The 24,281-nt window shown below is 41.9% G+C and overlaps 1 protein-coding gene across 2 annotated transcripts in view; it reads right to left on the bottom strand.

Moving 5' to 3' along the window:
- ttc7a (tetratricopeptide repeat domain 7A) overlaps positions 1-24,281 on the bottom strand; it is a 64,689-nt gene that overhangs the window by 12,028 nt on the left and 28,380 nt on the right. For both annotated transcript variants that reach the window (XM_014414369.4, XM_024804800.2), the window contains exons 17-20: positions 16,192-16,308; positions 12,908-13,020; positions 12,241-12,375; positions 8,509-8,711 (exon numbers count right to left, since the gene is read on the bottom strand). In XM_014414369.4, coding sequence (XP_014269855.1) covers positions 8,509-8,711; positions 12,241-12,375; positions 12,908-13,020; positions 16,192-16,308 — 568 coding nt within the window. The remainder of the gene's footprint in view (positions 1-8,508; positions 8,712-12,240; positions 12,376-12,907; positions 13,021-16,191; positions 16,309-24,281) is intronic.

Here is a 24,281-nt window from a genome sequence, read left to right as displayed (position 1 = left end):
AAGTTTTGTGAGGTGCTTTCGTGATATTTAATGGATCGGATTACATTTTTTATTTTTCTCCGATATCCGATCCAGTAATTTAGGTCAGTATCGGACCGATACCGATACGTAATATCGGATCGGTCCATCTCTAGTATTTACCTCTGCTATGTTGGCTTGACCTGTCTTTGACTGCTATTGGATTAATATTAAGTAGTGCTGTCAGCATTAATCTTGTTGAAATGACGTTAACGCCATAACTGCATCAACGCGGATAATCTCTGTTAGCAAGTTAACGCGTATCGCCCCGTGCATGGGGCTGCATGGCGCTAACGCGTTAACGAGCTAACCGCGTTAACGAGCTAAAGCGTTGACGCCGTGCAGCCCTCGCACGCGGCAATCCGCGTTAACGAGCTAACGGAGATTTGCCACGATAATGCGGTTATGGCGTTAATATCATTTTAACTAGATTAACGCTGACAGCAGTAATATTAAGTTTACTGTTTCTTCCATTGACAGCTCAGTATTTTGGGAGGCAAGTTGAAGCAGCTTTTCGAGGTTGTTAGACGTACCGCCATTCTTCAGTGTTTATTTCATAGAGCAAAAGTAAAGCAGAAGAGGAGCTTTGAGTTGTGGAAACGTATGTTGATTGATGAGATGGTGAATGTAGTGTGTGCACCTATCATTAGAAAATATATTAATGCTGGTATGCAAGAGCTCTTAATGTTACCCTTAAAAAAACCAAACAAACAAACAGTAAATAAACACCAAGAACAATACGTGGAGAAATGAACCGAAGGCAGAGTCCAGATGTGTGGAGAACTATGACTTCAATGAAATATGAAACTCTTTATACAGATCCCATCAGCTTGCTCAGAGTCATCCACCACTTGGCAAACCAACGTAGAATGAACATGTACAGCTTCAAACGTCCAAAACAGGGGGTGACATTGTGTTGCCAACTGCTGGCCAGCCATTATATCTCTTTATATTTTGAAGGCATTGGGTACTAAAGGGTTAGAAGGTATCTAGTCCCACTAGGACCTCCACAGTGGGTTCTTAACCCCCGGCTGTCTCGAGATACTTTAACCTTTAATACAACATACAGTGCGATAATTAGGGAACTTTTCAACGGCGATACCTGACAGAGGTGCAAATGTCTAGTTGGATCGGACGCAAGATGGTCTTTAACTTCCCAGCTCACTACAGTCTATTCGATGTGAGATTGTGCTGTTGTGCAAAAAGTGCGCCAATACTCTCCTAGAGGTGCTTCCTGCACCCTCTATCCAGGCACCTTCCTGTAGTGCAAAATCTGAGCTGGACTATTTTCTGTTGTGCTTTGAGTGTCTGACAGGACACTCAAGAAACTGTCAAAAGGCCCGATGCTCTTATCTAAACCTAACAGTATAACTTATTTCACACAAGTATTCCTTGAACTGAGAACTGTAGAAAATATTCTGACTCAAGGTTGCCAAAAGGTTCATGTGTGTCATGATAATCTACATACCGACTGGCTGTGATTTTATATTCAGCATTCAAGTAGTTGAGCGGTAATATTCCTGTTCCTAGCTCTCAAACAGAAGGGGAATAAGCAAGTTTTGGTAGAGGTGTTCCTCAAAGTGTACAAAAGGCCTGCTGTCCCATCCTGATCTGTTTGGCATCGCTGGTTAATTTGGATGTCCAGGAGAATTTAGTACATAACACACACTCCTACCGAGATTAAAACATTTTAATTAATTACTTTCACTTTTGTTGGGGTGATATGACCACACAAATCTTCACGCACCTGGATGGCATGTTTGTGTGTGTTTGTTTGGGGAAAAAGCAGCACATACAGTGTGGCTACGGTTGACTCCTTCAAGTACATTCTCACCTTACAGCACATTACATCGCCTATATAAATATATACTGGAACAAAGACCGACGCACAAACTTGCACGAACACACGTACCGACTTGGAAAGAGGAAAAGAATGAAGGACAGAGTTGATACTGGAGTCTCAGAAGTAAGGAAAAGAAAGAAAGAGAGGAAGGAAAGAAGTGTGAGTGAGCAAGAACGAGCTAAACTGAGAACAATGAACAGAGAGAGGGGGGGGGGGGAAGGGGAAAAAAAGGAGAGGCGTCAAAGAAAAAGGAAAAAATAAGTGAGCCCAGATGAGCCATACATAGCAACGGAGGCACCAGCCAACTCCCAATCGTCTTTCTTTTTGCACCCCTCCCCGCATCCACCACCACCATCAACTCACCCACCCCATCTTCTCACTCTCTCACATACAGTCAGTCTCTCTCTCTCCCTCTCTCTCCATGGTTATCAGAGGTCGTGCTCAATAGAATAAATTTCCCTGGTTGCTAGGCAATCCCATAAAGCGGCGAGAACGAGCAAAGTGATATAAATAATGTATTTGCATTATCTAATCAGCTGACAACCACCCCCTCCCACACGCAGAGAGGAGAGAGAGTGCGAGCGAGTGAGACAGGCATGGGGGGGCATTTGATAATTGGAACGCGATTAATTCATTGAGCGCAAAGCCTTCGTCCTTGAGAGTATGCATGCAAATGTGAAGCTGTGTACGAATATGGGTTCGTTGGAGAGGGCCGAAAGTAAAGCGTGCGTTTGTGTGCGGCTGACTCAGAGCAGGCTCCACTACAGAGCAGGAGAGATGAGATGTGGAGGATGATGGGAGTGGGTCAGATTCATTGCATACCGCGCCGGAAGCAAGGCTGGGCCATGTTTCAGGATCAGCTAACTGTCAGAACACAAACACACATGCGCACATGCCACACATACGCACAAGTCGACCAAATGCTTACCATAATGAGGTTAACAGCACAAACAGACAAATGTGTAATAGCTACTCCCATGATAGACAAACGTAATGCATGCTCAGTTGTAGCCAGTGGACTGCAGCGATCGAGAAATTAAACTGAAAATCCTGGTCTCACACACACACACACTTGCACACTTACAAACACCATACTATAGTCATATACTGGTTTCCCTCACTACCGCACCCTCCATCCATCCAAAAATACTCCAAAACCAGCAGCTGACCAGAGCAGTGAGTCACCGTCTGATGGCTTCGTTTCTTTCCCTCTCTTACAGAGAAACCATGTGGACACAGCTGATGCTAACATGAAGTGCAGTGAGTAAAGAAGTGTGCGGGTGAATAAGGGAAGATGGTAGCCACATTGCATGGGTTGGTGAGCTTCTGCATCGATTCCAGTAATGGGTTTCTCTTACTCACATTTCCCTTTCCCCGTCTAACATGGGTAGAGTGGAAAATCTACACGATGCTGTGTTATAAAGGACTCATGTCAAAGAAAATGTCTTAGAACTTTGAAAAACTTTGGTGGCTTTTGGATAATTCGGCTAATCAGACATAATCACCTTTCAATTCTGGTTTAATGCGCAGGCATGTGGATTGGGCCTGACGCTCTTAGCTAAATCTAACAGTATAACTTTTTTTCACAAAAGTATTCCTTGAAGAGGAAATGTGATTTCAAATGGAACATCAGACTCACAAAGCCTTGCTGTAGGATTCAATTAGGCAGGACAAGAACCCACCATGGAAACCTCACAGGCTGTTAGGAGACTTAGACCTTTCTCTGCTCCTGGTTCTGCTGGAGGTTTCTTCCTTTTTAAAAAAAGCTTTTCCTTCCCCTTGTCTCCAAAGTGCTCGCTCACAGAGGGTCGTCTGATTATTTTCCCTGTATTATTGTAGGGTCTTTACCTTAAAATGTAAAGGTTCTTGGGGCAACTGTTGTTGTGATTTGGCTTTATATCTATAAAACTGAACTAAACTGAACTGTATCGAAGCTAACAGTTTAATGTCAGTGACTTTTGAAATGAAAATTATTCAGACAACGCCTGCAGCATTTCAAGAAGACTGCTGAATGGTGACACTAGCTTCTGAGCTTTGTCACACTTTTTAACTTAAAAAACAGACTATAGCTTACAAAATTAACATCATGTTGTTTTAAATAAGACGTGAAACTAGCAAGGAAGCATTTACTGAGAGGATAGATCGAGTCAGCAGCCGTTTTTCTGTTGACTTCTAAACATACACTGCTTCTTGCAATCCGATGAGTCTCCCCCAACTGGATGTAAGAAACATTACACGTTTAAGGTAGTTATGCACTGGCTTCACTCCTAAATCTGGAAGCAACGTATCTTTTACAGTTTATATGCAGCTTAAATGACTTTAAGAAAGGCCCCCGATCTTCTAGTGAAAGCAATGTACAGTGCAGTACACACTGAGCACGCATGATAAGCCCACGGAAACCACTTGTAAACAGGCTCCTAATGAAATTGCATTTCCACAATAAATATCAGATCACATTAACTGTTGAGCCACAGAAAGGTGACATCTTTAAAGTATAGTTACCATGAAAACATCTTAGGACATTCATGGAAAGTACAGTAGGTACTTTTGCAGAATAATAACTGAGGTGTAAGAATATCTACCAAGAATATCTTAAGAATTCCCCTTAAGGCACAGCAGAAAATGGGCCACTGGCACACAAAATGTCCACAGCAGATACTGTGTAAAAATAAATGGATGAACGCAGAGCCGCACAGCACCACAGAGTAACTGTAGGCTCATTTCTGGCCGGCTGATGCAAGTCACAAATATGGGCGAAGCTCCAAATAAAATGTCCCACACATTGTCCCACAGGCTCCATAACAATGCAAGAATGCAGTTATTTACTGCAAGCCTCCATTAGCATGCCTAACATAGTATAGTCCATAAACTTTAGTGTTCTACAAGCAGAATTTTTGTATTTGGGTCAATTTGTGTCTATTACAATGTGTGCCTCTGTCCAAGTGTACACATATAGTTTACTTAAAAAAAGCAAGCCCAAGTAGTCCACATGTGCTCCAAATCCGTGGAGGAAGGCTGGCATACACAAACACAGTCATGCCTAAACACATGCACATGCGTACACGTACTCAAACACTCAGACTGAGAACACATCTGTCCTGTAAGAGACCCAGAGACGGACGCTGCCAGCTGGCTTTGTTTCAACTTCTCACCCCCTGGGATTGGTTCTCCCACAGGCCAAATATGGAAGAGAAGCGTACCTCTGTCTAACCCAGTGGGACTGCACTTCTACGCACACAGACACACGCACATGCATCCAAAAGTGCGCTGCAGGAGCAAAAGCACTAGCCTTATGTGGTCACAAGAAGGCTAAAGTGATATCAGCCAGCACATCTCCGGTCACTATGGAGACCGCAGTCATTGTGTGTGAGTGTGTGTGTGTGAGTGTCGAGTGCTGCGTTTGGATTTGAGGAATATCCCTCTCTGGTTCGTTCACTGTGACAACAGAGTCAGTTCAAAGGTCAGAAGAGCTGTGGTTAATCCTGTGGATCATCTGGAAGACAGACTGAGAGAGCGAGAGAGAAGCGAGGGAGTGGGTGGAAGTGGGCGAGAGAGGATCTTTACAGTGCGGCAGTGAGAGAGAAAGAGGATCTGCTGGGATGAAAGAAATGTGGGGGAGTGATCAGGAAAGAGAGAGTGAGTCTTTAAGCGCTATTTTTCATTTGCTGGTGATGGAGCGAAATTTGTTTGCTTCTATTTTCTGAAATTTCAGGTTTGCCTGCAACAAATTGGCACGTCTCAGAGGACGACAGCAACGCACTGCGATAAACAGGACTGAACCACTCAGAGTTCTGACAATGACACAGTACAGCACGCCACAGAGGAGAGAAAGACTACACGATTACAGTATGAACAGTATGAGGCAGTATAAGTGTACTATACTTATAACAGTGTAAGTACTATTAGAAGCACATGGCAAACTTTAAAAAATGCGCTTAAACAAGAAAATTCCAAATTAACTTGCAGTACAACTAAGTTTCTGAGGCTAATATAATCTACAGCCGTTTGAAACATGAGGGATTTGTTTTGCTTCTAAAAGAGCAAAGAAGCTACCATTGCTAATATTAGCAGCTAATAAGCATCTGTTACAATTATAGCCTTTATGATAAAGGCAACATCACCCACTGGTTTGCTGTCCTGCTGTGAAGCTTCAAGCTGTGCCTATGAGACCATAAACTCGTCAGAAAAGTGTTCTGAGGTCATAGATGAAGCTGAGGGCTGCTTTCACACAGATTCCTTCTTAGGTTTTGCAGACGCATAACCTTTAACCACGTGACGTTACTCTTCCACCATTTCTGACGTGTGACAATCAACTATTTAAGCTCAAATGAAAAGAAAAAGCCAGTCATACTGGCCTACAGACCAGCCCGTTGTCACTCCAGAGGCGAACGCAAAACCTTCTGCGTTTTTATGCTACACGCCTGGTTATGGATGAAATCCAGGAGAATGACTCTACTCGTTCCAGCCATGTATTCCAGCCCTGACCCTAACCTTATCCCTAACATTAACCAGAACTTTAATGACATTAGATAGTGTTTTACAAAGCGATTTAAGTAAAATGAACAAGCATGTGTAGATTCATTCCAAACAGTTCTCATGTTTCCTCATTTTTCCGATCTCGTAATATAGGGACATGTTGGGTGCCCGGAAGCGTAACATATCGACGATTTGTCACCTAGCGTAAAATGTTACACTTTGGGAGTGAGAACATGTACAGACAGGTCCACGAGTATGTGGCAAGCACCCATCACAAGGGGAAAATTCCTTGAATGATTGCAAGTGGTTGCTGCAGGTTGATGGGAGTCGCTAGGAAGTCACATAATCATAGAGATGGAAAGTGTTCCTCCTGGCAACCATCTGTCACTAGGGAGAAATGTGTGTTCCTGCATGGGTTGGTGAAAACATCCTCGTTATTGCTTTGCTTGCTAACATAATGCAGTGGTTGTAGTTTGAATGGAAGCAAAGTCCTTGTCTACAAACACAGCTACTCTCCGAGCTCTAAGGAAACTGTGAAAAGTGCAAAACAAACAGGAAATGGAGACTGTTCACCAGTCGTGTTTAAGAAGTAAAACTCCTTAAACATGACTGTATCTGTGGAGCAAAACTTTTACTTTGAAAGTGAACCTTCTCCATTTCTGATTTGTGCCACACTTTTTTAAGTTGTACTACCACTCGCCTAGTAGTTTGCAAGATTTTGCAGACAAACGCCAACTGTAGCAATCTGTTAGCAACCAAAGCAATCACTGTAGGGTTTTTTGTTTTGTTTTTTTGGTGGAGCACCTTCTTTAAATCCGATTTCACCCAGTGAGAGCCAGCAACCTCCAGGAACCACTGCCAACCAGTCGGGCAAATGCACATTCTTCTCTATCAGCCAGTGATTGTACCACATCCAGCACGGCAGACAGCTCTCATGCAATGTGCAAATCGCACCCTGTGAGAAACCACAACAGAATCTGTCTTCATTTTTGCATTCAGAGCAGTCGCCGCCTGCTGGTTTGCAGGTTTAAAGTAAATCCGCAGCTGCTTCATTTTATGTACACTATACTGGCAAAAGTATTCACTGGTCTGCATTCACACACATATGAGCTTGAGTGACGTCACATTCATAATCTATAGAGTTTAAAATGATGTCGAAATGTGATATAACAGCTTAATCTGGGAAGGCTTTATTGAAGTTTTTGACCGTTCTCCCAGAAGCACATTGATGAGGTCAGCCAGTGGATGTGACTGGAAAACAAGAATTCAATGATTTGGAAGGGTGAGTGATTACTTTTGTTAATACAGTGTATAGGTTATAGTTTAATACAGTAACTGAATATAAAAGTGCTAAGAGCTCAAATTCATCTGTGTCTTGAGTGCTGTCTTTAGTTGTTTGATCAGATGGATTAAAATCTATATAATAACTCAAAAAATTGTTTAAATATCAAATTAAAAATGTGTGCGCACACTGCCATGTTGCTACTGTGTATATAAGAACATGTGACCACAGTGGGACATGGTTTAGTCTGACTGACAAAAGTCCCCTGAAATGTACTTTTATCTACACGTATTGCTGTTGTTGTTGCGAGGAAAGCCTTTTCCTACTCTCTGGGAGGCGTGTTTATGAAGGCTGAAGGCAGCTGATGCAATTTAATTGTGACGTAATTTAACTTGGTGAATTTGAGAAAACTTTTAACTTCATTAAACAGCCCTACACTGTCTGAGTCAGAGCGTGTGAGCTAATCCACAGCAAGTCCAAATGTAAAAGATCTCGCATGAAGTACACTTTTATATAACTTTGCTCAGTCAACTAGAAGTACTGCAAATACTTCATTAATATGTGTGTATGTATGTGTGTGTGTGTGTGTGTGTGTGTGTGTGTGTGTGTGTGTGTGTGTGTGTGTGTGTGTGTGTGTGTGTGTTTTTAGCAGACATCAAATAAGTGTTTGCACATGTACCGCTTGCATATTACGTCAGTTTTGATTTAATTTTTAATTTACTAAATTATAGCATTTAAACATGTCACTGTAGCCAATCATGTGTTTGTGTGCATGTGTGTGAGAGAGGATACTGAACACCATGTTTGCATGTGTGACACTTGAAAGAGCAGAGCGTTACATAAGTTCTAACTTAATTTTGCAGCCTCTAAAGCATCCGCTATCTCTCACCGTGTGCACCAGTATCCGTTCTCCTGTAGGATGCATGGCCAGGGCCTCGTCATACAGGCCTTTGGCTTCGTCCAGGTGGCCCCGGAGCTCGGCCAGGCGGCCCCGCTGCAGCAGCACAGAGTGAGAGTTGGGGAAGAGCGAACTGGCCTCGGCTATACAGAACTGAGCCTCCTTAAGCCGACTGTCTGCCATGAACAGCTCTCCTGCAGGATGACACGGAGAGAGAAGTAAAGAAAGGAGGTGAAAAGGTCAAGAGAGGAAAAGAGGTGGAGGGGGGAAAGAAAAAGGACAGAATGACAGAGGAGGGAAAACAATAAAAGAAAGGAAGTGATGAAGCAAAGATGGAGAGCCAGAGAAAGAAAAAGAGGAGAATAAGAGTATTAATGCCCTGAGTAACCCTGTGACAGTAACTGTGATGAACTTTGCTGTGAGTTCAGCAGCATCATGTAAAAATAATATCTGTGCAGTGCTCAAATACTACACACAACCACACACACACACACAAACACACACGCAAACCATGAAAGTGAGAGTCGGAGCGATGTAGTGGCTGAAAGTCATGAAGCTGTTGCCTAATATGGCCATCACATATTAAAGCTGCCTGCCTCCTTTCTTTGCTGCTGAGAAGATGAGGACAAACCCCACACACAAATGTTTACACACACACAAAGTCAGAATCACGCCCACAAGCACTTTACTCTCCAATAAGACCTCAAAAATAAGAGCTGACCCCTCAGCTGGAGCAGACCAATGTGCGGACCGGATGCTTCAGCGAGACCTGTCAATCATTTACGTGAGAGGACATTGGGTCAACAGGCAGAGAAACCCTGAGAAGGAAACCCTTCAGCTCTAAAACACTGACAGCATTGTGCGCACGTGTTACAGAGAGGGCTGTTGTGCAAATACATCGAGAGAGCCGTCTGCTCCCGAGTGCAGAGAACCCATGTGTGTGTTTGGTAGCGGATGTTTTGTTTGTTTACCTGTGTCTCAGAGATGCACAGATGGGAAATACTTAGTGCACGCATGCTACCTCTGCGAGATGAGAAAACAAAAAAATGGAAGAAAAAAAACAAAAACCCTTTTCAGCTGCCTCAGGGTTCCTTTTCATGGCTTCATTTTGGGGAAAAAGGTTTCAGTGAGCGATTATGTAAGACTTTCTCCTGCTGCTCATAGGAAAAAACTGTTAGATCAGTGCCTGCATGCACAGAGAATATTTATATGTTTAGAGCTAAGTATGTGAGTCTCGCATACTGCTAAATGTATTCCTTTTAAAGAGCCGTGTGTGTGTGTGCGTTTTTCTATTAGGCCAAAGAGAATGTAAGATAAGAAGAGGAAGTGACCGATGAGAAGAGGAATGCTATGAAAGAATGAAAGGGGGGGGGATTGGTGTCCAGCCTTGAGCCAGGGGCCACACCCTTGGTTTCTCTCACACACACACTGCTCTCAGCAGATGAATAGCAGAGGCTCAGAGGTTACACATAGAAAATAACCTTCAGATTACACAAAGCCACGGGGGACGTGACCGCTTGGCTCCATTCAACCCCTCTTGTGTCGTAAAGCATCGAATACAGCAAAGGCATCTTCGCTGTGTGCATTTCCATTCTTGCCTCTCATGGCTCATCCACTCAAGCCAAGTGCAACAGATCCTCGGCCTTCATTTCCTGCTCATGCTCTGCTCTTTTATGTGAACTTCCTCAGGTAGACTGAAGAAGGGTGGAGGCAACAGCAATGTGGATAACTGAGCATTGTCTCCTTAACAGAGCAGTGGCCAAATGTATTTAAGCACTGAGACACGTCAGTGTCAACTATTCAGCTATTTCATTTTAAACACCAACAAGCCTGCAAATAGATATTCTCTTCCAAAAATCTGCTATACTGTAACGCTGCGTTCTCCAGGGTTTCGCATGTAGCAAAATTAATATTCTCTGAGAATTTCAGTGACTGTTGTGCCCGAAACAAAAACGCACGCTCACAATGAACCGAACGCACAAACAGTGTCTCACTCCCTTGAGCGACTGAAACTCATCTGAGCTGATAAACAGGTCAGCAAGGCATTGGAAGACAGCGAGGCTGCACAGCTTTCATTCACTGCAACATCGCACATTCATTAAAAGGTGCCAGCGGAGATTGTATTTGTATTTACTGTAGGGTTACCTGGATTTATTTGGTGAGGGCATCACTGACACATAGTCGAATGTTTCAATAGCTATTGAGGCAATTACTGTAAAGACACATTTGCATCTGGTGTCTGAGTGAGTTAACTCAGTTGCCATTTCCAGTTACTTCCTGTTTTATTTTGAAAAGTATGCCCTGTTGTGGTATCAGGTACTGGTACTGCTCTGTGACATCACCAGAAAGACCTACGCACAGTGCTTAGATAACTTCTTAGACTGCCACACACTGTATGATTTATGCCACAAGCTGCTCTAAATTAACAGAGCATCATGGACAATTATTTATAACACTACATTATGTGAACTACAACTCAAATGCTCCTTTTACAGTGTATAGTAGCATAAAGGAACTAAAATCTCCACACGTTCGACGTGGATGTGATCGCTCTCTGTTGTCAATATCATGTACAGAAAGCGAGGCAGATCTATGACATTGGTCGAAGTTCACTGAAAGGACTACCACAGAATTTTTTATGGTTGCCACAGGATGAAGACTACTTACTTTGAAGGTCCCCTAATATTTGCCTCAGCATGAAGTCAACAATGTAAGTTTTAGGTTTTCAATAACTATCAAACAGTTTACCAGTAATTTGCTTCAGTCATTCATTTTGCTTAAAAGCCCCTTTTCCATTAGTACCCACTCGGATTGACTCGGCACGGTTCACTACGGTTTAAGGGTGTTCCATTAGATAACAGTACCTGGTACCAGATACTAAAATAGTACCTGCTCGGCCGGGGTTATAAGCGATCTGAGCAGGTACTAAAATGTGACATCATCAGACTGCATGCCAACAATTGGCTGGTCTGGGAATCACTCAGTGAGCCATGAGAGCGTCTCCTTCACGAAAATCAAAACCACCAACAACGCCGTGGTCCCCGAGTCTGACGAAAAGCTACAGACCAACCAGCAGGTATACTGTTGCGTCGACATCCACCTTTGTTTAAGCGTTCGTGGATCATGCTAATTACGTCACGGGACGCTCGGACACATTACTATAACAACAACCACTCTCATTGGGTGAGTAGGTACTAATGGAAAAGGGGCTTTAGTGACTCGAGTCACAATCTTTTTGCAATCTTTTTACATGAACTGCAGACTGGCTTTAGTGCTTACTGATAAACATTAGCATGCCAGTATACTGAACCAGCAGTGTGAACAAGGTAATCTATCAGCTAACGTGTTAGCATGGTGTTTTAGCAGACGGGTGCTGCTCATGAAAACACTGTCATGCTTTGCTGAGCTGTGGCCTCGTTGTCTACTTCATAGCTTTTATTTAAAAAAAAACTGGATGACTAACATGGTTTCTTACTGTTGGGCTTCAGATCACTAGGATAAAACATTGAATCTGATTCATTTGTCCAGCAAAGTTAATGCAAGCTTTGTCTTTATTTCATTTTTAGTTCACCAGTAAGTTAAAGCTCATGGACCCCAACATGGTTTCACGATATGGGCTGACCTTGTATCTCGGATGAGGATGAAAAGAGGTTCAAATCCCAAAAGATCCCAACCACAATAATTCCTGAAATATCATTTTCATTCAAGTGTGCGCTCTCATACCAGCCTGCAGCCAAATGCGTTCCAGGATGGTCCAAATATAGGTGGGCCCATGGCGACGGGTAGAGCTGAGGTCTGACACCTCGGACAGAGCCGCTTCAAGACGGGATAGTGCAACTGACGAAGGACTCTGTGAACCTGAAGCAGGATCATAGGTAAGAAATGGGAGCTGTTAGTGCTGCAAATGTTTCCTCATCTTGCACATTAAACCAACTAAACACTAAAGTGGTGATTTACAACCTGAACAATGAATATGCATATGTTAGCATTGATGAGAAGCAGACAGAAACTGTGTTTTCTTCCGTAGAGAAAAAAAAGTAAAATATTTCAAAGCCAGTAACTATAATGTCCTGAATCCCTGAACACTAAATGTGCAGGTTGCAGATCCTGCTCTAAACACAGGTGTGAGTCACATCATTGATATTTAAACAGCACATCTGGTTTCCGGAACTGGGTTGCAGACAAGCAAACAGGGCTTTTAATCCAGAATAGGTCAAAAGCTGGGGGATTTAGACTGACCTACAAATTCACCTTTCTCACTGCTATTTACCCAAAGCCATAGAGAGAGCAGGATGTGTTTAACTTAAACTAATCAATTCGGCATGTTACAATCCAAATATGCACAGTGACATGTCGTTTCTAAAAGATTTGAGCAAGCGAGAGAACAGACCAGTGGAGGTGTCCTGGAAGTCAGGCAGGGTGAGGTGGATGGAGGGTTTCCTGCCGCTGGGGCTGACCTCTGTCCTCTCAGGCATCGGTATACTGCTGCTGTCATCTGTCTCGCTGTAACACATCAGAGAGGACATTCACATGTACTGTTTTTGTTTTTATCCGTGAGATTCCACCTGTGACTGAAATTAAAGATCAAGTCCATCTTAAATAAATTGGCTTTAATAGACATAATTTGTGTATTACAGCTCGCTTGCTAATAATGAAAAGGAAAAGCAAAGGTGTGCGATAGCCAGGTCCTCCTTCTGCTTTTAGCATTTTGCTATGCTAAAGGTTATGCTGAAGCTAAAAAGTATCAATGACTCACTTTTAACATGAAGGCAGCATAAAGGAAAAATAAGCCAGGAATGGTCGGTCGATAGATCGATCGATCGATCGATCGATCGATCGATAGATCGATAGATCGATAGATAGATATTCTTAAACATTTTGAAATGGCTAGGCTAGCTTAAATTACATTGTTCTGAAAAGTATTTGTCCATTTTTAAAAATACATATTTGTACAACATTTTTCCTTAATAAATGCAGTCTCAAAAATTGCACATTAAAGTTTATTAGCTTCCTCAGTTCTTTCCTCCTGCATCTTTTCTCTGTATCAAGTTAGAAGGAGAGGTCAAAGAAAAAAGCCAATGAAACATGAGCTAGCGAGCTAACTGTGTAGTAGAGCTGGGCGATAGAACGATAACGATATGTATTGCGAAATAAATTTTTCTCGATAGAAAAATTAAACTATTGCGATAGGCCTCACTCCTCTTGTCCTCTTAAAAAAAAGAAAAAAAAAAAGAACAGCCAATCCAAATTAAGTAGCGCAGAGCCGAACCAATCACAGCCGCAGCGTCACGTCACGTGACTTGTTACGTACAGCACAAGTGCCAAGCCGCACATGTGTATTTGTTTGGGAAGCAGCCAGCCGCCGTGCCGCCTGGGTAATGGAGGAAATGAGTGTGCCGACTAGAGAAAATCAACCGAGAGCGTGACTGAAGGTTACCGAAGAGAAAACAGATGATGGTTCCAATGCTGGAGAGATTGTCGAATGGAAGAGCCATAGAAGCTCCGTAGTGTGAAGGTATTTCGGCTATTTCAAGTCAAACAGAGTAGCGCGCACTGTAAATTGTGCTGAAAGCAAGTCTGGAAATACAATAAACCGGTGCATGCTCAGTCTCTGACTGGAAGCGCTAATTCGTCATTCGGCTTTTGTCAGACTAAAGTAACTGTTAAAACTGTTTGAAAAGCTCAGCTATACAACAAGGAGAGATTGAGAATTTCCTTTTAGTTCTCAGTTTATTTGATATTGACAAAAGTTAGTCAGTTTTGTCTGTTCTTCTGTAAAACAAACTAAGATTTATTTTTAGAATTAATATTTTGTTTCTAAGTGGAATTGACAATTTAGTCGTCTGCTTTGTTTGTTCTATTTTGAAACTTAAACGCTTTAGCGGCTGCCTTTTGTGTAGTTTGCAATATTTGCCTTTATTTATCTGAAAAAGTCTCATGTTCCTTAATTACATCTACTCTGTTGAACTTATTATGGGAAATAAATATTTAAATAAAAACAAGCTGCTGATTATTTCACATTTTACTTGTGAGCAACGGCACATTTAAATCTTACAAATATAGTTATTTGGCTTATATCGTGATAGATATCGTTATCGCCTGAAATGAAAAAAACATATCGTGATATGAAAAAATCTCATATCGCCCAGCTCTACTGTGTAGCAACACTAATGCATGCTTCCATGCAGAGGTTCACAGTGTAACCAGTGTGATGTCGAGCATTATACTTGTTACTGTAGCAGAAACTGCACTTCCTGAAGTTCCAGCATGCCATTTATTCAAGAACCACTTGACTGAGCCATTAGTGAAGCCTCAGCTTTGTGGATGCATAGTAAATGCACAACATTCAGGGGGAAAAGATATTTGAAACCTTATTTCTGGAAAAAGTCATAAAATGTGAAGCCGTTTTTAATCAGATTCAAGTGGTGAGTCAGTAGATGTAGTTTTTTAAAACCTGGAGTTATTAAAATGAGCTTTATTCTAATTTAAATAGAGATTTCAAAAAAATACCTACTGGTGTTACCCACACACGTCTACAAGGAGTTTAGTGTGGAAGCTATGCCCGAGAGTCAGTCATCAGCTACTTTGAGTCATTGAAGTGGCCCTCTCCAATGTACTGGATGCAATGATTATCACCTGATGTGAGGTATGGACCATCTAAATTATTTTTTCTTGTGTTCTGGTCAGTGAAATTCTAATGTGTCAACATTTAGTATTTATTATTAGGTATAATTTTGTTTGTGTAATACATAAATAGAGTCTATGGAGGTACCTGGCTTAGCAAACTAGCTAGCATTAGCTGATGCTTTAACTTAGTGCACCACTTTTTGTCCAAATGTTGGTCAGGCGAGCACGAGACAGTCGTTGGTATCAATTCCTTCATGCTCCAGGAGCTGCCTGCATACTCTCGTCACATGAGTCCAGGAATTGCTGTGCACCAAAAGAAACACAGGACCCACCATACCAGAATTTTAACCCAATACCTAATGGCAGTCAGGGTGCTGATGCCTACCCTGTAAGGCCTGTGTGTCTCTCCTCAGATACGCTTCTACAGACCTTCACTGACCCACCACCAAGAGAGAGCTCTTGAGCAATGGCATGAAGGAGCTAAAACTTTTAACTGACTTCATGCTAAACTCTGATTAAGAAATGGTCAAAGAGTATATTTGTTGTTCATCCTCCTAGCTCCTTCAGGAACTATGTGAAAATAAAGAGTTAGATGGGAAATTTTTACAAAGAAAATACAAATTCAATGCAAATTTTTGTCTGTAATCGTTCTACCAGCCTTCATTTATAAATAAATATAATTTTTGCATTTGTTTTTTTTTTATATTTGTATTTTTGTATTGGTTTTGGTAGTGCCTTTAGTGTTCAGTTATTATGAAGGGTAATAATGAGCTTTGCTGTATGTCAGTTCTGGTATTCAAAACATGAAAAAGGTCAACATCTCAAAAGCACTCAGGTCACAGGTAGAACATTATATCAGAAAAAGCATTAATGCGTGAACACACACACACACACACACTGAATAACACCGTAGCAGAGACAGCCGCCCCCTCCCAGCCTCATCGTGCACAACAGCACAGAAACTATTTGAGCTAAACGGTAATGCACATTTTGCAGCGCACGATAAACAAAGTAGCGCCAATGCTTATCTCTCTTGTGCATGCTCACCTGGAGCGGCTGACATCATAGCGGCTCTGCCAGTGCTGCAACATCTCCTCACAGGTATGCAGGGCTGCAGCCGGGCCGAGCAGCACCTCTTCAAGCTTTACCTTTGTGAACAGCAAACTGGAACAAGAAAAAGCCACAATGCATTTTTGTTTAAATTTGAACTGTTTTGTTTTGTTTTTATAACCAGAACATCTGTTCATATAAGATTAACTAATATGCACGTTAATCTGTAAACTGAGTGCATGAGATTGAAAGCCTTGAACAGTTCTTATTGTTACATAAAAGATTGGAGGGGATGTAAAAGCTACCAGCTATTATCCCCTGCAACAGACTTTAACCTTATTTGGTTACAAGAGTTAGAAAACACATCACAAGACATAAATTTGCATGCAAGCATGTGTGTTTGTGCTAGTGCAGTACCTGGGAGCTTAGAGCCCATAAACATATTGCATGTAGAATAATGCACATATGGATCAACAGAAGCAGAGACAGTAAAGATAGTCATCAACAACAACCTTTAAGAGTTGTGTGTGTGTTGAGAGGCTGATGAGAGGAGGCTGTAGAGTGTTTCCGCTCGGCCCTTTTAGTTGAAGACAACTGGTTAAGTGATGTGGGAGTCTCTGATGTGAAAGTCTGTATGTCTGTGTGTTTGTGTGTGTGTGTGTTTGTGTGTGTTTGCCGTTGTGTGTGTAGTAATTGCCAGAAGGGGCTCTCAGAGGATGGGGTCTGTCATGGGCATCACTCATCCATGAGTGTGAGGAGGGAGAGAGGGAAAGAGGCAGAGAGACTATGGTGTTTGCAACATCTGACGCCAAGCTGTCCACTGCCTCTGTTGAAGGCTCCTCCAATTATTCTGTGCTCTCCTGTCAAGGGGGAGGGAGGGAGTCTGGAGGGGGGAGGCGGTGGGATGAAGAAGAGATGGATGAAGTGATGGAGGGAAGGTGAGGATCAATGGCTGAGCGAAAGGAGTTCGTGTCAGGGGAGAAAACTCTTGTTGAAATGCGCCTCGTTACTGACTCACGGGTCGGTGCACGGCTGGGAGAAGGGAGTGTGTGCGGAGGGTGTGAAGCAATGATGGAGGGATTTTTGAAAAGAAAAAAAATGTACGAGTGTGGGAGGAACGGGGTTGGATTTGCTGACATGCAGATGACAAGTGCTGCCGAGGGACGCTGAGTTAAGGATACGCCTGCCAGTAGGAGTCCACCAGAGTGTGTACGTGTGGTTGTGTGCATCTCTCTAGACTCCCCGTTACCGGTGTGACAAAGCGTTTAGAAGCTTTGTGATGATGTAAACCCATCTAAGTGTTAAGATGTGACAAAGTGTGTGTGTGTGGGTGTATCTCACGTGAACAAAGAACCGTGTAACCTGAAAGTTTGTAATTATTTTCTAATAAAGCTGCTGAGTTTCAAATGAGCATGTAAAACTTATATTGTGTAATGTTTGTACAACAAATAATATAAATTTCATACTCATTCACAGATAAATTACAGTAATCTTGCTTTTTTCTTCCAGTCAGTTTCAATTTGTCATTAATGAAACCCACTCCTTCATGGTAATTTCAAAATAAGAGCTTGCAAAGAAATAAATTTGCAAGTTTCTTCTGAAACTGAAAGAAAACTGGAGTTCATAGGAGGCCATTAATATGGTTAATGGAGCTACATAACTAAAAAAGTGCTTTGAAATCAGCAAAGATACCCTGTTGTTCTGAATCCCTTGTTTAATTTAATGAAGTTCAAGTTATTGTATATTGTGCACACTCACTGATCACTCTCTAATCAGCCAAAGGTGATTTAAGTGTTGGTGCCAGACGGGCAGGTCTGAGTATTTCAGGAACTGCTGATCTGTTTGGATTTTCCCGCATAACCATCTCTAAGCTTTGCAGGGAATGGTGAAAATGCCTTGTTGATACCAGAGATCCAAGGGAAGATTGGCCAGAGTGCTTCAACCTAATAGGATGGAAACAGGGGCTCAAACAACCAATCGCCACAACCAAGGCATCCATCTCTGAACACACAAGAGATGAAACCTTAAAGCAGACAAGCTACAGCAGCAGAAGACCACAGCGGGTACCTCTCCTGTCAGCTGAGGCTACAATATACATAGGCTCACCTAAACTGGACCACAGAGGACTGGAAAAATGTTGCTCTGTTGCAACATTATGATGGTAGCGTCACAATTTGGCCTAAACAACATGAAAACATGGATACAATATAATCCAATGAACGATAAAACTATAAAACTAAAAAGAAATGTCTCTTGCTGCTTTAATATCCTGCATCTTTTAGAATATTCAAAGGACTGGCTCACCTCAATATAACGCTTTTCCATTGTACTGAAGCGCCTAAAGTGCTTTATACAACATGTGTCATTAACCCAAGAATTTTCCCCTATATTTAAGTGTTTTCTCTGATGATTTCATCAGGAGCAACTCAGAGTTCAGTATCTTCTTCAGGAATACTTTGGCATGCAGACTAGAACAACCAGGAATTAAACCAGCAACCCTCAAACTAGTAGATACCCTGCTCCACCTCTGGAGCCATAGCCACCCACAACAACAAACATCTTCAAGAAGATGGTTGTCATTTTCTATCAACTAAATCTTATTTGTAGAGCTTCAAGTGTTCCTCTGCATAAACACTATGAGTTCAGCTCTTGAGTTCCCACTATATGTGAGCCTTTTGCAGACATTGTTAGGTGCAATGTTGCATCAAAAAAATATTTTTGGGAGACAGCGGATGGTGAATTACACGCCTCGCTCCCCTCATGCAATATGGCAAACACACCATCCCGATTTGCTGGTCTATTTAATTGTAAATTTCCCATATTTCCCGCTGATATGTCAATGCTGCCACTACTGCCCTGCATTGCTGCTTGCTCTTTCAACCCATCCACCACCCCGGCATCTACCTGTAGGCTTCATGGCTAGATTAGACCATCATCATTCCCTAGATGCCAGTTTCTAACTATATTCTGATACTGTAACAAATAATCAAACGCGAGTTTTCGGACCTCTGGAAAGTGTTGAAAGGCTTTTGAATAATGTTTGTAGTGCTAAATTTCACTAGGCTGCACTACTTTTGATAAAAACTGGAGCTAAAATGATGGGAAAAGCTCAATTAATTTCATTACTTGCATCTTTTATGTACAAATATTGTCATCATTTACTAGTTAATTCCAATATCTTTTACTTGTTGGTAAAAGTAAAAGCAGCTGGAATATACTTTCAGATTAAAAGCTTAAAAAGGGATGTGTTTTGCCCTTTCGGTTAGTGAAAGGCTTCAGTAGCATCAAACATGATGAACGTCATCTGAAAAACAGCAAAGTGAAGCAAACTGTTACAACGGAAAGGTTGAAAAAGACTTATGTTTGCATTCAAGACATTTTTATTCTTGTAGCAATCAGAAAACAGGAACATCGGCATATGAAATTGGTAAAATTAGGAAAAGATGTCACCGTCACTGATATAGGGCTTCTAATATGGCATATTAGAAGGTATAAAAATAAAAAAAACAAGTTTGTTGAAAATATAGCACAGTAAAGTCATATATTCATTCTACAGCGTGTTTTTGCACGATTAATTCACTGTGAACATAAAAAAGAAATATCAACTGATCTAAGTCATCCAAGGATAGAGCCTTTTCCTCTATTACAATCAGTGCTCTCCCTCACAGCTCCACAACAGACAGATTTCATCAAGATTACAACATTCAAAACTGCACATGAAATTACAAAGGCTGTCATTTCCAGCCTTCTGGGAGTGAGCCTGGTGTGTGCAGAGTGGAGTGTTTGAGGATGCATAGCAGTGAGTAGTGTAGCTCAGAGTAAGAGCTCAGTGGTGGCTGGCTAAGAGCGGTGAGCACCAGCGTAAACTCCATATAAAAATAGCTAATAATGTTCCTTAGAAAAAGTGGTACATGTACAGTATTACTCATTTTGCACTCCCACAGATCAGAGTGCGGATACTCTACAGGCAGATGGGTGCACGCACACACACAGAAAAGTGCACGTGTGCGTCACACTCGAGTATATAATGAGTATACAGTTATACAGTATGCACATCCATAGAGAATAACACGCAAGACCCATGCTTGCTCAGAGCACATAGTAATCCAGGCCTGCATGTGCAGGCTAACACATGCTTGTGCAGAATCACACACACACACACACATGTAGCAGTACACGCTCCTGCTGCAACATCCCGTTAGATGAATGCAGAATCAAAGGCTGGGATTAATCATTCTCTTTAGTACAAACTGTGAGACCACAATCACTGTCTCTACTCCTCTCTCTCCCTCTCATACACACACATGCACACATGCAACCCTCCCCCTCGTCCCTGTATTGCCTCAGCTCTCTCAATCTGTAGCAGAATCCCATTTCACATTGAAATGCATGCCTCTTTACTGAGTGATTAAAATTTCAAAGAAAAGGGAGAAATGGAGACTGAAAGATAAAAAAAAAGAGAGACAAGAAAAGGAAGAGAAAGGAAGAAGGAGATAGGATGAGACGGAGAGACAGAAGACGGCAGAAGCCGGGGGTAGAGGATGTGGGAGAAAAAGGAGGAAGGAGAAATTGTGTATGCTACAGTGAGCTGACAGTTTGCTGTGGTGCAGAGAGGCAGTGGCAAACAAGAATCACACACATGCATGCACACATGCAGTGACACACAAACATGCGTGAGCAAGATTACGATCTCAAACACACGGTCGCATCCTCTTCGCCCCCTCCACAGCAGACAAGTACACACACAAAACACACACATGCACGACTGTCGCGGAATGCGAGCTTTGATCTCAGATGCTCGCTCACGTTTTCAAAGCAAATGATATTCAATGAGCTCGTTACTGAGAAAACACATCCTTTCACACCAAGTCTTTTGGATCTTTTATTCTCTGACTTTGAGGTCTGAAAATGGGCCTCAGTCCAGATGGTCCAGAATGTTCTAGGATGGATTTAGGACCATGTTTCTGTTTGCAGTGGCTGGTTGCATTGCATTGCAAGTTCAGTGATACAGTGTTTGCAAAAGGCCGTCATAATATTTGACTATTCCTCTCTGTCTGCATGACAGTATGGAAACAAGCATACTCTGTAGGTTCAGGTGGAGACATTGATGCATTACTATATAAATTTGAGATTTAACACTGGTGTGCCTATGAAAAACCTTAGATGGCTCAGTCAGTGAGCTAAAAAGCTGCTGCCACACAGTCACACAACAGTGTCATCTGCATAGAAATTTAGTTAATTTTTTAGGAAAAGCTATTCTTGCCTGTACATATCCACACAACTCAATAACACCACCAGGTTACAACTTGCTAGCTATATAGCTAGCACTGAAACTAAATTTATCTGGCTTTCCTCACTAATTTATTATGTAAAGGCTGGCTGGCTAAGGGTGAGAAAGAAAGTGAAAAGAAGGAAAAGGGGAATTACAAGGTTGTCATTATTTCATAGATTCAATTTTGAATAGTTAAAATGAACCGATTGAGGCAGATACTAGCAGCTAGCAACTAGCATTTTGAGTTGCACTTCTGGTGACTCTTCTTTTGGCTCTTTTTTTGGTCTCCACCTACTTCATCATAAGCTGCCAAAATGCTCCACTTCATCTGACTGGCTTCACATACATCACTTAAAAAAACCTAAAAACAGTTACTGCAAATAAAAATAGGATAAGAAAGAGGATATCAAGAAGCTAATCAGCTGCTAGCTGCTACTGCTAAAACAGCTGCTAAGAGAGCAGCTGAGGGAGATGCAGAAGGGAACACACTGACACCAGTGTTGCCAACTCCTCAGTAAGGAAAATTGCTATTGGTTGTCCTAAAAGTCGCTAGAAGTCGCTAAATGACGTCATCGCCTAATTTGCATAATTGGTCATGCTAATCTAATTGTAACCTATGTTGTTGGAGAGAGAAATAACATCGTGGAAGAGACATAAAGGGAGTAAAAAATGTCCTAAATGCATTTAGAGTTTATTTAGAACTACAAATTAAATTTCTTTTAGCAATTGTTGTTTTTTTAATGTCACAATTCCAACCCTGCTCCTTTACCCGGGCTTGGACCGGCAAAAGTGACCCGAAATAGGCACTCTGGTGGAGTTACTTTGTGTGTGTTTATAAGTAGTTTTAAACCTTGTGATCCACAAAACAGCATAAGAGTAAAAGAAGAACTGACTGCATTACAGCTTGTTGATACGCACTTTCACGTCTTTTTTTAGCGACTTTTTTTAGAAGAAAAGTCACTCAGGGGTCTGAAAACTAGCTAAATATAGCGACAAAGTCGCCAAGTTGGCAACACTGACTGACACTAGAAAATCTTTCAGTATAAAGCTAATGCAAAAAAAAAATATTCACCAGTGCCCTGCTCATAACTTTATCTTTGTAATCCAACTTAGACCAGCTATCACTTTAGCTATAATGTTTTTAATGCTATTATGCACTTCATGATTATTGATTGGCTAATAGTTTGGGCTTAAGCAACTAGAGCCAGCCTATTCACATCGCTACTGTGTGCCTCTCTCTCCACTAATCTGATGGCTTAGTTTCAATGTGTTACTGACTTGACAGTAAATTATTATTACAGGTAATAACAAATAATACATCTGGCAAACCTCGATTAATGGTTCATTTGTTCCTTTCAGGAAACTACCAACAAAAAGATATGTTTCCTTCTTTCTTTCCTTTTTTTCTGACTCAGTGTCTTGGTAGTGATCTGTAACAACAGTTTGGAAACAACAACGATGCTGCCTGCTCTATCCATATGACCTCATGGTTACCGGGGCGATGGGGATTCCTGGCGCAGAGAGTGATGTGATTGGCTGAGCCCGGAAAAGAGCTCTTAAATGGGTCAAAGCAGTCAAGTGTCTCTGCGAAGGAGGTGTGTGTGTCTAAGAGTGTGTGATTGTGCATCGAGACAGTGGGAGAACGCATGCGAGCTACCGACTGTACCTACAGCACAGATCGGTAAATCAGTTCTGTAATCAACAGTGTCTTTCCTGGATTTTCCCACTCTGTGTTTTTCTCCTTCTGTCAGGCTCTCGTGTCCTTCCTTCCTTTCGCTGTTTGATCAGTTTTGTTGTTTTTTTTCTTGTCTGCATTTCCTCTCCCTCCTGATCTATGGATGCACCCCATCTGTCTGCTCTGCGACCGTGGAGGCCAACACTGACCCCAAATGGCTGTACTCTGTAATGCTTGACTGGGCTTTGAGATAGAAAGAAAACACATCAGAAAGATGATGCAACATGCTTCCAAATTATTGTTAGTGTGAAATAATTGGCCTTGATAGTTAATGTTGTCAGTGTCAGATACAATAGAGCTTTTCCCACTGCTAATGAGCATGTTTGTTTTTTTTTTAGATGTTTTTGTGCCGGATGACTAGAATTATGTGAGTGAAATACTGTTAGGAAAGAAACTAGAGCTATGGGCTCATGCTGCAACCAACCTGCTTCAAATCAAACCGGATTCTAATTAAAAATCGTTCTTATCACTTTCTCATACTTATGATCTTGCGTACTTTGCCTACTACAATACTTTATCTATTAACTCTGGTATACTTTAAAAGTCTTGGTCGAATATGATTCTGCACAAAGGTGAAGAAATGGTTAGTAATACCAGCCCTGAAGCCAAAGGTCAAAGGTTCAAGCCCTTAAACCTGCAACATGTCCTTTCACATCACTACTTTCCTCCATGCCCAAAATGAGTTCACTTTAATTGTCAAAGTGTGTGTGCTTAGCGTAGCGGACAGGTGGGTTTATGTGTTAGGATGTCTTAGCTCAGCCAGGACAGCAGTGCTTAGGTCTGGGTCAGAGCTGCAGTGTTAAAAGGGTAAGGGTGTATGAGGGGCATCGGTACCGCAATGCAGACTTCCACTCTGGCACGTCTAAATAAGGCTTCAAGTGTGTGTGTGTGTGTGTGTGTGTGTGGTGTGTGCTTGGCCTTTTGTGTAGCGGAGCAGACACCCTATCCCTACGGAGAGGACTGGTGTTAGGATAGAACCTGGCTGCACCGCTCTCTGGAGCTCTCTTACACACACACTTAAAAAACAATCTACAAAGTGTTAGAAGTGCAGCGATCGATTGAATTATCCTCAGTCCACCA

This window comes from Maylandia zebra, linkage group LG13, assembly GCF_041146795.1.
Source record: "Maylandia zebra isolate NMK-2024a linkage group LG13, Mzebra_GT3a, whole genome shotgun sequence".
In the NCBI taxonomy this organism is placed as follows: domain Eukaryota; kingdom Metazoa; phylum Chordata; class Actinopteri; order Cichliformes; family Cichlidae; genus Maylandia; species Maylandia zebra.
The sequence above is the reverse complement of the archived record's forward strand: the minus strand, read 5'-3'. Positions and strand labels throughout refer to the sequence as shown.